The sequence below is a fragment of the Ascaphus truei genome, assembly GCF_040206685.1.
Source record: "Ascaphus truei isolate aAscTru1 chromosome 8 unlocalized genomic scaffold, aAscTru1.hap1 SUPER_8_unloc_2, whole genome shotgun sequence".
In the NCBI taxonomy this organism is placed as follows: Eukaryota; Metazoa; Chordata; class Amphibia; order Anura; family Ascaphidae; genus Ascaphus; species Ascaphus truei.
In genome coordinates, this window is record NW_027453836.1 from 449,185 (window position 1) to 464,361 (window position 15,177).

At 41.7% G+C, this 15,177-nt stretch overlaps 1 protein-coding gene across 1 annotated transcript in view; it reads left to right on the forward strand.

The window, feature by feature from the left end:
- Positions 1–2,657: 2,657 nt before the first annotated feature.
- Positions 2,658–15,177, forward strand: part of LOC142473404 (cobalamin binding intrinsic factor-like) — an 80,827-nt gene continuing 68,307 nt past the window's right edge. Inside the window, exons 1-2 of the mRNA XM_075580651.1 lie at positions 2,658–2,803; positions 6,307–6,495. Of these exons, the coding sequence (XP_075436766.1) occupies positions 2,734–2,803; positions 6,307–6,495 (259 nt within the window). The 5' untranslated portion in view covers positions 2,658–2,733. The remainder of the gene's footprint in view (positions 2,804–6,306; positions 6,496–15,177) is intronic.

Below are 15,177 nucleotides of genomic sequence, written 5' to 3' on the forward strand. Positions count from 1 at the left end.
TGATATGCTCTATGGCTTTTGCCATGCTGTGTGATATGCTCTTTGGCCTTGGCCATGCTGTGTGATATGCTCTTTGGCCTTGGCCATGCTATGTGGTATGCTCTTTGGCCTTGGCTATGCTGGGTGATATGCTCTTTGGCCTTGGCCATGCTGTGTGATATGCTCTTTGGCCTTGGCCATGCTGGGTGATATGCTCTTTGGCTTTGCCCTCTAACCTCTGACCCTGACACGTATCAATCACACCCATAGAATCAGCAGAAAATCTAGTATCAGAATATTCGTAGCTCCATGTTTTCTTGACCCGATATCGGACCATGCGGTCAGAACGACTCAGTCAGGTCAGTTTATGACAGTATTGAGTACCAGGTAGAACCCATACCAAGGACTCTGTTTTAGGAATCTCTGCTAGAGCCATGTTCCATTGTACATCATGGCTAAAAATCAAGCGATCATCAAGTTCATCCAGGCGTCGTTGGTAGGCCTCGTTCTCATCAGATGTCACACGCCCTTCCCACCACTGCTCAATCTTAGCCTGTTGACAAGTTGTCACGTGTGTCAGTTTTAGGTCCAGCGACCTCCAAGGGATCAGGTCAGACACCCGGGCAGACGCGGTGTCTGGCTTAGGAGCTTCCCGGCAGTTACCACAGTCAGGCAGCACGGCGGCAACGGGGTACTTCCCAGACAGAAATTAATGGGAGATCCCTCTCACAAACCCTTCAGTAGCTGTACAACTCTTGGTTGTGCCAGAGTTATCTCTGCTGGCCACACATTCAGGTTCCACGGGGCACCTCCACTCCATACTCACTTACTCTGGCCTCCATGATGGTCTCCACCGGACCCACCAGGGCAATCTCTGCTGCTGGCCTTTCAGCAAAGGGTGGTGCAGGAGTGACGTAAATGCCTTCCTGCAGAGGAGTAACTGGTAGATTCCGTTCTTCCTCTCCATATCCGGGTCGGCTAGCATATGGTGGGGGTGCCTCATGCTCCACATTGAGCCCAGTAAGAGAGACATCTGTCTCGCTCGTGTCCCCACTACCCTGGGCAGATCTCATGATAGACTCCATCGGTACGGTGCTGGTAAGGCCGAAGGTACCTAATGCCACATTCCAGGCAGCCGGCAGTACTGGAGAGCACACGTCTGCACACGTTTCCTTTTTCAGCAACAATAAGCTCCCCCCCCCCATACGAAATTATCTGGGGCAGGGTGTGGTCCTTGTCCTCCTCTCTCTGAAGATTGTCATTGGATAGTCCTGGGCGTGCGTGGTTTTACTTGACGCCACCCTGCACCTGGCTGCACACATAGGTGCATCCACGCACATCTTGCGCGCTCTGACGGGAATCTCCGTCCCAATAACGCATACAAAAACATTATTTTACAGGGTTTTGTACTCACTATAATTCTGTGCCAGAATGCAGTGCGCTACGTACATGTGCATGGTGAGGTACATATGTGTGCATGGCACAGTACATACGTGTGCATAATGTGCTACATACGTGCAAATAGTGTTCATTATCCAATGTATTTTTACATTTTCTAATTTTCTCCATTTTTGTATTTTTAAAAAGACGTGAATGGTAATTTTCTCTCGAACTTAAGTAATTTCAAGAAAACTGAAAAATGCCCCAAAAAGCTGTTTTTGCTGCAAATTTGGCATAAAATGCTCCTATCCTTACCTGTGTAAGAATGAGCGCTCGCCCTGTAACTCGCCCTCTCTTTGCAGAAAGCCGCTCCCCACTATTTGCTTATAAAATATACGTATTATTTCCGTGTTCTCTTTATCTCTCCTGCACTGACCAGCTGGATCAACACAGCGCGAGTCCCACCCGCCCGTTCCTCGTCCCCACGCACATCCCCAGGGACTCTGTGTTAACCCTTGTTCTGCTGATGAAGTCTGCAGAGCTTCTCTCTCTGCCCGAGAGTCTGCTGACCACTGCTGACCACTTTCCTTGCTGTATATTTATAGAACATTGCACTTTAACCTTCCCAATATCACTCTATAAATCCGTCTATCTGCCTGAAGGGTCAATTCAATATACCCCGAAGCAAATCCCAATCAACGCCAGATATAGAATAAGGCCGGCGCGTTTCGCTCCATCAAACATTCCTTGCAGCACAGCTCTGCAGAACATCTATCTGTCAGAGACACTTGCAGAGCATTCCTTGCAGCACAGCTCTGCAGAACATCTCTCCCTGTCAGAGACACTTGCAGAGCATTCCTTGCAACACAGCTCTGCAGAACATCTCCCTGTCAGAGGTACTTGCAGAGCATTCCTTGCAGCACTGCTCTGCAGAACATCTCCCTGTCAGAGATACTTGCAGAGCATTCATTGCAGCACAGCTCTGCAGAACATCTCTCCCTGTCAGAGGTACTTGCAGAGCATTCCTTGCTGGACAGGTCTGCAGAATATCTCTCCCTGTCAGAGACACATGCAGAGCATTCCTTGCTGGATAGGTCTGCAGAATGCAGAACATCTCTCCCTGTCAGAGGTACTTGCAGATAATTCCTTGCTGGTTAGGTCTGCAGAATATCTCTCCCTGTCAGAGACACATGCAGAGCATTCCTTGCTGGATAGCTCTGCAAAACATTGCAGCTAATTCCTTCAGGGTGTGACCAATATGTGGAAGAAGATGATGAAACTCACAGAATGTGGATAAATGCCAGGGGCAGGGGCAGGGACAGGTATAAATAGGGGAGCAGGAATAATAACGTCATGTAATAATACTCTGTGAGGATGCAGTGGCTCTCTCTCTGTGCCGGGATTCTCCTCTGCACCTGCTCTGTCCGTGCTGATGCCGTCTGCTGTGAGTATAGAGGCAGTAAGGCACCGCAGAATGGGGGGTGCACACCTAATGTGGCTTTGTAAGCAATAAGGCACCGCAGAATGGGGGGGGGGGGGGGGGTGCACACCTAATGTGGCTTTGTAAGCAATAAGGCACCGCAGAATGTGGGGTGCACACCTCATGTGGCTTTGTATGCAATAATGCACCGCAGAATGGGGGGTGCAGATCTCATGTGGCTTTGTAAGCAATAAGGCACCGCAGAATGGGGGGTGCACACCTAATGTGGCTTTGTAAGCAATAAGGCACCGCAGAATGTGGGGTGCACACCTAATGTGGCTTTGTAAGCAATAAGGCACCGAAGAATGGGGGGTGCACACCTAATGTGGCTTTGTAAGCAATAAGGCACCGCAGAATGTGGGGTGCACACCTAATGTGGCTTTGTATGCAATAAGGCACCACAGAATGTGGGGTGCACACCTAATGTGGCTTTGTATGCAATAAGGCACCGCAGAATGGGGGGTGCACACCTAATGTGGCTTTGTAAGCAATAAGGCACCGCAGAATGGGGGGTGCACACCTCATGTGGCTTTGTATGCAATAAGGCACCGCAGAATGTGGGGTGCACACCTAATGTGGCTTTGTAAGCAATAAGGCACCGCAGAATGGGGGGTGCACACCTAATGTGGCTTTGTAAGCAATAAGGCACCGCAGAATGTGGGGTGCACACCTAATGTGGCTTTGTATGCAATAAGGCACCGCAGAATGTGGGGTGCACACCTAATGTGGCTTTGTAAGCAATAAGGCACCGCAGAATGGGGGGTGCACACCTAATGTGGCTTTGTATGCAATAAGGCACCGCAGAATGGGGGGTGCACACCTAATGTGGCTTTGTAAGCAATAAGGCACCGCAGAATGGGGGGTGCACACCTAATGTGGCTTTGTAAGCAATAAGGCACCGCAGAATGTGGGGTGCACACCTAATGTGGCTTTGTATGCAATAAGGCACCGCAGAATGTGGGGTGCACACCTAATGTGGCTTTGTATGCAATAAGGCACCACAGAATGGGGGGTGCACACCTAATGTGGCTTTGTATGCAATAAGGCACCGCAGAATGGGGGGTGCACACCTCATATGGCTTTGTATGCAATTAGGCACCGCAGATTGTGGGGTGCACACCTAATGTGGCTTTGTAAGCAATAAGGCACCGCAGAATGGGGGGTGCACACCTAATGTGGCTTTGTATGCAATAAGGCACCGCAGAATGTGGGGTGCACACCTCATGTGGCTTTGTATGCAATAAGGCACCGCAGAATGGGGGGTGCACACCTAATGTGGCTTTGTATGTAATAAGGCACCACAGAATGGGGGGTGCACACGTAATGTGGGTTTGTATGCAATAAGGCACCGCAGAATGGGGGGGGGGGGTGCACACCTAATGTGGCTTTGTATGCAATAAGGCACCGCAGAATGTGGGGTGCACACCTAATGTGGCTTTGTATGCAATAAGGCACCGCAGAATGGGGGGTGCACACCTAATGTGGCTTTGTAAGCAATAAGGCATTGCAGAATGGGGGGTGCACACCTCATGTGGCTTTGTATGCAATAAGGCACCGCAGAATGTGGGGTGCACACCTAATGTGGCTTTTTAAGCAATAAGGCACCGCAGAATGGGGGGTGCACACCTAATGTGGCTTTGTAAGCAATAAGGCACCGCAGAATGTGGGGTGCACACCTAATGTGGCTTTGTAAGCAATAAGGCACCGCAGAATGTGGGGTGCACACCTAATGTGGCTTTGTAAGCAATAAGGCACAGCAGAATGGGGGGTGCACACCTAATGTGGCTTTGTATGCAATAAGGCACCGCAGAATGTGGGGTGCACACCTAATGTGGCTTTGTATGCAATAAGGCACCGCAGAATGTGGGGTGCACACCTAATGTGGCTTTGTATGCAATAAGGCACCACAGAATGGGGGGTGCACACCTAATGTGGCTTTGTATGCAATAAGGCACCGCAGAATGTGGGGTGCACACCTAATGTGGCTTTGTATGCAATAAGGCACCGCAGAATGGGGGGTGCACACCTCATATGGCTTTGTATGCAATAAGGCACCGCAGATTGTGGGGTGCACACCTAATGTGGCTTTGAATGCAATAAGGCACCGCAGAATGGGGGGTGCACACCTAATGTGGCTTTGTATGCAATAAGGCACCACAGAATGTGGGGTGCACACCTCATGTGGCTTTGTATGCAATAAGGCACCGCAGAATGGGGGGTGCACACCTAATGTGGCTTTGTAAGCAATAAGGCACCACAGAATGGGGGGTGCACACGTAATGTGGGTTTGTATGCAATAAGGCACCGCAGAATGGGGGGGGGTGCACACCTAATGTGGCTTTGTACGCAATAAGGCACCGCAGAATGTGGGGTGCACACCTAATGTGGCTTTGTAAGCAATAAGGCACCGCAGAATGTGGGGTGCACACCTAATGTGGCTTTGTAAGCAATAAGGCACCGCAGAATGTGGGGTGCACACCTAATGTGGCTTTGTATGCAATAAGGCACCGCAGAATGTGGGGGTGCACACCTCATGTGGCTTTGTATGCAATAAGGCACTGCAGAATGGGGGGTGCACACCTAATGTGGCTTTGTATGCAATAAGGCACCACAGAATGGGGGGGGTGGGGGGTGCACACCTCATGTGGCTTTGTATGCAATAAGGCACCGCAGAATGTGGGGGTGCACACCTCATGTGGCTTTGTATGCAATAAGGCACTGCAGAATGGGGGGTGCACACCTAATGTGGCTTTGTATGCAATAAGGCACCACAGAATGGGGGGGGTGGGTGCACACCTAATGTGGCTTTGTAAGCAATAAGGCACCGCAGAATGGGGGGTGCACACCTAATGTGGCTTTGTAAGCAATAAGGCACCGCAGAATGTGGGGTGCACACCTAATGTGGCTTTGTAAGCAATAAGGCACCGCAGAATGGGGGGTGCACACCTAACGGAGTTTGTATGCAAAAAGGCACCGCAGAATGAGGGGGGGGGGGGTGCACACCTCATGTGGCTTTGTATGCAATAAGGCACCGCAGAATGTGGGGTGCACACCTAATGTGGCTTTGTAAGCAATAAGGCACCGCAGAATGTGGGGTGCACACCTAATGTGGCTTTGTAAGCAATAAGGCACCGCAGAATGTGGGGTGCACACCTAATGTGGCTTTGTATGCAATAAGGCACCGCAGAATGTGGGGGTGCACACCTCATGTGGCTTTGTATGCAATAAGGCACCGCAGAATGGGGGTTGCACACCTAATGTGGGTTTGTAAGCAATAAGGCACCGCAGAATGGGGGGTGCACACCTAATGTGGCTTTGTAAGCAATAAGGCACCACAGAATGGGGGGTGCACACCTAACGGAGTTTGTATGCAACAGGCACCGCAGAATGAGGGGGGGGGGGGTGCACACCTCATGTGGCTTTGTATGCAATAAGGCAATTCTGTGGGTCTTCCTTTCTCCTCCCAGCTGTCCCAGATGTGCAGAAGTCTTTGGTCACTTCCCTCATGCTGAGTATGTCACAGTCTGTGGGCCCTGATGTCACCCCAGACCCCAGCGTCCTGCTGGCTCTGAATCTGGGTAATAATCTGGACCTCATTACCCGAGACCAGCTGACCACACAGCTGAAAGAAGATGCGCTTAAGAGAGTGACTCAGGGTGAGGGACCTTATTATATACCCCAACTAACCTGCATCTACTCACACCAATATTAATGTGCTGACACCTACTCACACTAATATTAATGTGCTGACACCTACTCACACTAATATTAATGTGCTGACACCTACTCACACTAATATTAATGTGCTGACACCCACTCACACTAATATTAATGTACTGACACGTACTCACACTAATATTAATGTGCTGTCACCTACTCACACTAATATTAATGTACTGACACCTACTCACACTAATATTAATGTACTGACATCTACTCACACTAATATTAATGTACTGACATCTACTCACACTAATATTAATGTACAGTACTGACATCCACTCACACTAATATTAATGTACTGACATCTACTCACACTAATATTAATGTACTGACACCCACTCACACTAATATTAATGTACTGACATCCACTCACACTAATATTAATGTACTGACATCTACTCACACTAATATTAATGTACTGACATCTACTCACACTAATATTAATGTACTGACACCTACTCACACTAATATTAATGTACTGACACCTACTCACACTAATATTAATGTACTGACATCCACTCACACTAATATTAATGTACTGACATCTACTCACACTAATATTAATGTAATGACATCTACTCACACTAATATTAATGTACTGACACCCACTCACACTAATATTAATGTACTGACATCTACTCACACTAATATTAATGTGCTGACACCTACTCACACTAATATTAATGTACTGACATCCACTCACACTAATATTAATGTACTGACACCTACTCACACTAATATTAATGTACTGACACCTACTCACACTAATATTAATGTACTGACACCCACTCACACTAATATTAATGTACTGGCACCTACTCACACTAATATTAATGTACTGGCATGCACTCACACTAATATTAAAGTACTGACACCTACTCACACTAATATTAATGTACTGACATCTACTCACACTAATATTAATGTACTGACATCCACTCACACTAATATTAATGTACTGACACCTACTCACACTAATATTAATGTACTGACACCTACTCACACTAATATTAATGTACTGACATCCACTCACACTAATATTAATGTACTGACATCCACTCACACTAATATTAATGTACTGACACCTACTCACACTAATATTAATGTACTGACACACACTCACACTAATATTAATGTGCTGACACCCACTCACACTAATATTAATGTACTGACACGTACTCACACTAATATTAATGTGCTGTCACCTACTCACACTAATATTAATGTACTGACACCTACTCACACTAATATTAATGTACTGACATCTACTCACACTAATATTAATGTACTGACACCTACTCACACTAATATTAATGTACTGACACGTACTCACACTAATATTAATGTGCTGTCACCTACTCACACTAATATTAATGTGCTGACACCCACTCACACTAATATTAATGTACTGACACCTACTCACACTAATATTAATGTACTGACACCTACTCACACTAATATTAATGTACTGACACCTACTCACACTAATATTAATGTACTGACATCTACTCACACTAATATTAATGTACTGACACCTACTCACACTAATATTAATGTACTGACACCTACTCACACTAATATTAATGTACTGACACCTACTCACACTAATATTAATGTACTGACACCTACTCACACTAATATTAATGTGCTGTCACCTACTCACACTAATATTAATGTACTGACACCTACTCACACTAATATTAATGTACTGACATCCACTCACACTAATATTAATGTACTGACACGTACTCACACTAATATTAATGTACTGACACCTACTCACACTAATATTAATGTACTGACACCTACTCACACTAATATTAATGTACTGACACCTACTCACACTAATATTAATGTACTGACACCTACTCACACTAATATTAATGTACTGACACCTACTCACACTAATATTAATGTACTGACACCTACTCACACTAATATTAATGTACTGACACCCACTCACACTAATATTAATGTACTGACACCTACTCACACTAATATTAATGTACTGACACCTACTCACACTAATATTAATGTGCTGACACCCACTCACACTAATATTAATGTACTGACACCTACTCACACTAATATTAATGTACTGACATCTACTCACACTAATATTAATGTACTGACACCTACTCACACTAATATTAATGTACTGACATCTACTCACACTAATATTAATGTACTGACACGTACTCACACTAATATTAATGTGCTGACATCCACTCACACTAATATTAATGTACTGACACCCACTCACACTAATATTAATGTACTGACACCTACTCACACTAATATTAATGTACTGACACCTACTCACACTAATATTAATGTGCTGACACCCACTCACACTAATATTAATGTACTGACACCTACTCACACTAATATTAATGTACTGACATCTACTCACACTAATATTAATGTACTGACACCTACTCACACTAATATTAATGTACTGACACCCACTCACACTAATATTAATGTACTGACACCTACTCACACTAATATTAATGTACTGACACCTACTCACACTAATATTAATGTACTGACACCTACTCACACTAATATTAATGTACTGACACCTACTCACACTAATATTAATGTACTGACATCTACTCACACTAATATTAATGTACTGACACCTACTCACACTAATATTAATGTACTGACACCCACTCACACTAATATTAATGTACTAACACCTACTCACACTAATATTAATGTACTGACATCTACTCACACTAATATTAATGTACTGACATCTACTCACACTAATATTAATGTACTGACACCTACTCACACTAATATTAATGTACTGACATCTACTCACACTAATATTAATGTACTGACACCCACTCACACTAATATTAATGTACTGACACCTACTCACACTAATATTAATGTACTGACATCTACTCACACTAATATTAATGTACTGACACCCACTCACACTAATATTAATGTACTAACACCTACTCACACTAATATTAATGTACTGACATCTATTCACACTAATATTAATGTACTGACACCTACTCACACTAATATTAATGTACTGACACGTACTCACACTAATATTAATGTACTGACACCTACTCACACTAATATTAATGTACTGACATCTACTCACACTAATATTAATGTACTGACATCTACTCACACTAATATTAATGTACTGACATCTACTCACACTAATATTAATGTACTGACACCCACTCACACTAATATTAATGTACTGACACCTACTCACACTAATATTAATGTACTGACATCTACTCACACTAATATTAATGTACTGACACCTACTCACACTAATATTAATGTACTAACACCTACTCACACTAATATTAATGTGCTGACACCTACTCACACTAATATTAATGTACTGACACCTACTCACACTAATATTAATGTACTGACACCTACTCACACTAATATTAATGTACTGACACCTACTCACACTAATATTAATGTACTGACATCTACTCACACTAATATTAATGTACTGACACCTACTCACACTAATATTAATGTACTAACACCTACTCACACTAATATTAATGTGCTGACACCTACTCACACTAATATTAATGTACTGACATCTACTCACACTAATATTAATGTACTGACACCTACTCACACTAATATTAATGTACTGACACCTACTCACACTAATATTAATGTACTGACACCTACTCACACTAATATTAATGTACTGACACCCACTCACACTAATATTAATGTACTGACACCTACTCACACTAATATTAATGTACTGACACCCACTCACACTAATATTAATGTACTGACACCTACTCACACTAATATTAATGTACTGACACCTACTCACACTAATATTAATGTACTGACACCCACTCACACTAATATTAATGTACTGACACCCACTCACACTAATATTAATGTACTGACACCTACTCACACTAATATTAATGTACTGACACCTACTCACACTAATATTAATGTACTGACACCTACTCACACTAATATTAATGTACTGACACCCACTCACACTAATATTAATGTACTGACACACACTCACACTAATATTAATGTACTGACACCTACTCACACTAATATTAATGTACTGACACCTACTCACACTAATATTAATGTACTGACACCCACTCACACTAATATTAATGTACTAACACCTACTCACACTAATATTAATGTACTGACATCTACTCACACTAATATTAATGTACTGACACCTACTCACACTAATATTAATGTACTGACATCTACTCACACTAATATTAATGTACTGACATCTACTCACACTAATATTAATGTACTGACATCTACTCACACTAATATTAATGTACTGACATCTACTCACACCAATATTAATGTACTGACACCTACTCACACTAATATTAATGTACTGACATCTACTCACACTAATATTAATGTACTGACACCTACTCACACTAATATTAATGTACTGACATCTACTCACACTAATATTAATGTGCTGACACCTACTCACACTAATATTAATGTACTGACACCTACTCACACTAATATTAATGTACTGACACGTACTCACACTAATATTAATGTACTGACACCTACTCACACTAATATAAATGTACTGACATCTACTCACACTAATATTAATGTACTGACACGTACTCACACTAATATTAATGTACTGACACCTACTCACACTAATATAAATGTACTGACATCTACTCACACTAATATTAATGTACTGACACCTACTCACACTAATATAAATGTACTGACACCTACTCACACTAATATTAATGTACTGACACCTACTCACACTAATATTAATGTACTGACACGTACTCACACTAATATTAATGTACTGACACCTACTCACACTAATATAAATGTACTGACATCTACTCACACTAATATTAATGTACTGACACCTACTCACACTAATATTAATGTACTGACATCTACTCACACTAATATTAATGTACTGACACCTACTCACACTAATATTAATGTACTGACATCTACTCACACTAATATTAATGTACTGACATCCACTCACACTAATATTAATGTACTCACACCTACTCACACTAATATTAATGTACTGACACCTACTCACACTAATATTAATGTACTGACACCTACTCACACTAATATTAATGTACTGACACCTACTCACACTAATATTAATGTACTGACACCTACTCACACTAATATTAATGTGCTGACACCTACTCACACTAATATTAATGTACTGACATCCACTCACACTAATATTAATGTACTGACATCCACTCACACTAATATTAATGTACTGACATCCACTCACACTAATATTAATGTACTGACATCCACTCACACTAATATTAATGTGCTGACACCTACTCACACTAATATTAATGTACTGACACCTACTCACACTAATATTAATGTGCTGACACCTACTCACACTAATATTAATGTACTGACACCTACTCACACTAATATTAATGTGCTGACACCTACTCACACTAATATTAATGTACTGACACCTACTCACACTAATATTAATGTACTGACATCCACTCACACTAATATTAATGTACTGACACCTACTCACACTAATATTAATGTGCTGACACCTACTCACACTAATATTAATGTACTGACATCCACTCACACTAATATTAATGTACTGACATCCACTCACACTAATATTAATGTACTGACATCCACTCACACTAATATTAATGTACTGACATCCACTCACACTAATATTAATGTGCTGACACCTACTCACACTAATATTAATGTACTGACACCTACTCACACTAATATTAATGTGCTGACACCTACTCACACTAATATTAATGTACTGACACCTACTCACACTAATATTAATGTGCTGACACCTACTCACACTAATATTAATGTACTGACACCTACTCACACTAATATTAATGTACTGACATCCACTCACACTAATATTAATGTACTGACATCTACTCACACTAATATTAATGTACTGACACCTACTCACACTAATATTAATGTACTGACATCCACTCACACTAATATTAATGTACTGACACCTACTCACACTAATATTAATGTACTGACATCCACTCACACTAATATTAATGTACTGACACCTACTCACACTAATATTAATGTACTGACATCCACTCACACTAATATTAATGTACTGACATCCACTCACACTAATATTAATGTACTGACACCTACTCACACTAATATTAATGTACTGACACCTACTCACACTAATATTAATGTACTGACACCTACTCACACTAATATTAATGTGCTGACATCCAATAATCGTCCGAGCTGTAATATTCCCTAAACCATAACACTAATATAACTATCTTACTAACAACATCTTCACTTTATACAATCACTATACCAGTCTCACCCTAATGTAACAAACACAACGCGTTATCTCACCCTAATGTAACAAACACAAAGCCTCATCTCACCCTAATGTAACAAACACAAAGCCTCATCTCACCCTAATGTAACAAACACAAAGCCTTATCTCACCCTAATGTAACAAACACAACTCCATATCTCACCCTAATGTAACAAACACAACGCGTTATCTCACCCTAATGTAACAAACACAAAGCCTTATCTCACCCTAATGTAACAAACACAACTCCATATCTCACCCTAATGTAACAAACACAACTCCATATCTCACCCTAATGTAACAAACACAAAGCCTCATCTCACCCTAATGTAACAAACACAAAGCCTTATCTCACCCTAATGTAACAAACACAATGCCTCATCTCACCCTAATGTAACAAACACAACGCGTTATCTCACCCTAATGTAACAAACACAAAGCCTCATCTCACCCTAATCTAACAAACACAACTTCATATCTCACCCTAATGTAACAAACACAAAGCCTCATCTCACCCTAATCTAACAAACACAAAGCCTTATCTCACCCTAATGTAACAAACACAAAGCCTTATCTCACCCTAATGTAACAAACACAATGCCTCATATCACCCTAATGTAACAAACACAACGCCTCATCTCACCATAATGTAACAAACACAACGCCTCATCACACCCTAATGTAACAAACACAAAGCGTTATCTCACCCTAATGTAACAAACAAAACGCCTCATCTCACCCTAATGTAACAAACACAAAGCCTTATCTCACCCTAATGTAACAAACACAAAGCCTTATCTCACCCTAATGTAACAAACACAAAGCCTTATCTCACCCTAATGTAACAAACACAATGCCTCATCTCACCCTAATGTACAGTAACAAACAGAAAGCCTCATCTCACCCTAATGTAACAAACACAACTCCATATCTCACCCTAATGTAACAAACACAAAGCCTCATCTCACCCTAATGTAACAAACACAAAGCCTTATCTCACCCTAATGTAACAAACACAACGCCTTATCTCACCCTAATGTAACAAACACAAAGCCTTATCTCACCCTAATGTAACAAACACAAAGCCTTATCTCACCCTAATGTAACAAACACAATGCGTCATCTCACCCTAATGTAACAAACACAAAGCCTCATCTCACCCTAATGTAACAAACACAACTCCATATCTCACCCTAATGTAACAAACACAAAGCCTCATCTCATCCTAATCTAACAAACACAAAGCCTTATCTCACCCTAATGTAACAAACACAACGCCTTATCTCACCCTAATGTAACAAACACAACTCCATATCTCACCCTAATGTAACAAACACAACGCCTCATCTCACCCTAATGTAACAAATACAACGCCTTATCTCACCCTAATTTAACAAACACAAAGCCTTATCTCACCCTAATGTAACAAACACAAAGCCTTATCTCACCCTAATGTAGCAAACACAACGCCTTATCTCACCCTAATGTAACAAACACAATGCCTCATCTCACCCTAATGTAACAAACACAAAGCCTCATCTCACCCTAATGTAACAAACACAACGCCTTATCTCACCCTAATGTAACAAACACAAAGCCTCATCTCACCCTAATGTAACAAACACAACGCCTCATCTCACCCTAATGTAACAAACACAAAGCCTCATCTCACCCTAATGTAACAAACACAAAGCCTCATCTCACCCTAATGTAACAAACACAACGCCTCATCTCACCCTAATGTAACAAACACAACGCCTCATCTCACCCTAATGTAACAAACACAAAGCCTCATCTCACCCTAATGTAACAAACACAAAGCCTCATCTCACCCTAATGTAACAAACACAAAGCCTCATCTCACCCTAATGTAACAAACACAACGCGTTATCCCACCCTAATGTAACAAACACAATGCCTCATCTCACCCTAATGTAACAAACACAACTCCATATCTCACCCTAATGTAACAAACACAACGCCTCATCTCACCCTAATGTAACAAACACAAAGCCTTATCTCACCCTAATGTAACAAACACAACGCCTTATCTCACCCTAATGTAACAAACACAACGCCTTTCTCACCCTAATGTAACAAACACAACGCGTTCTCACCCTAATTTAACAAACACAACGCGTTATCTCACCCTAATGTAACAAACACAACGCCTTATCTCACCCTAATGTAACAAACACAACGTGTTCTCACC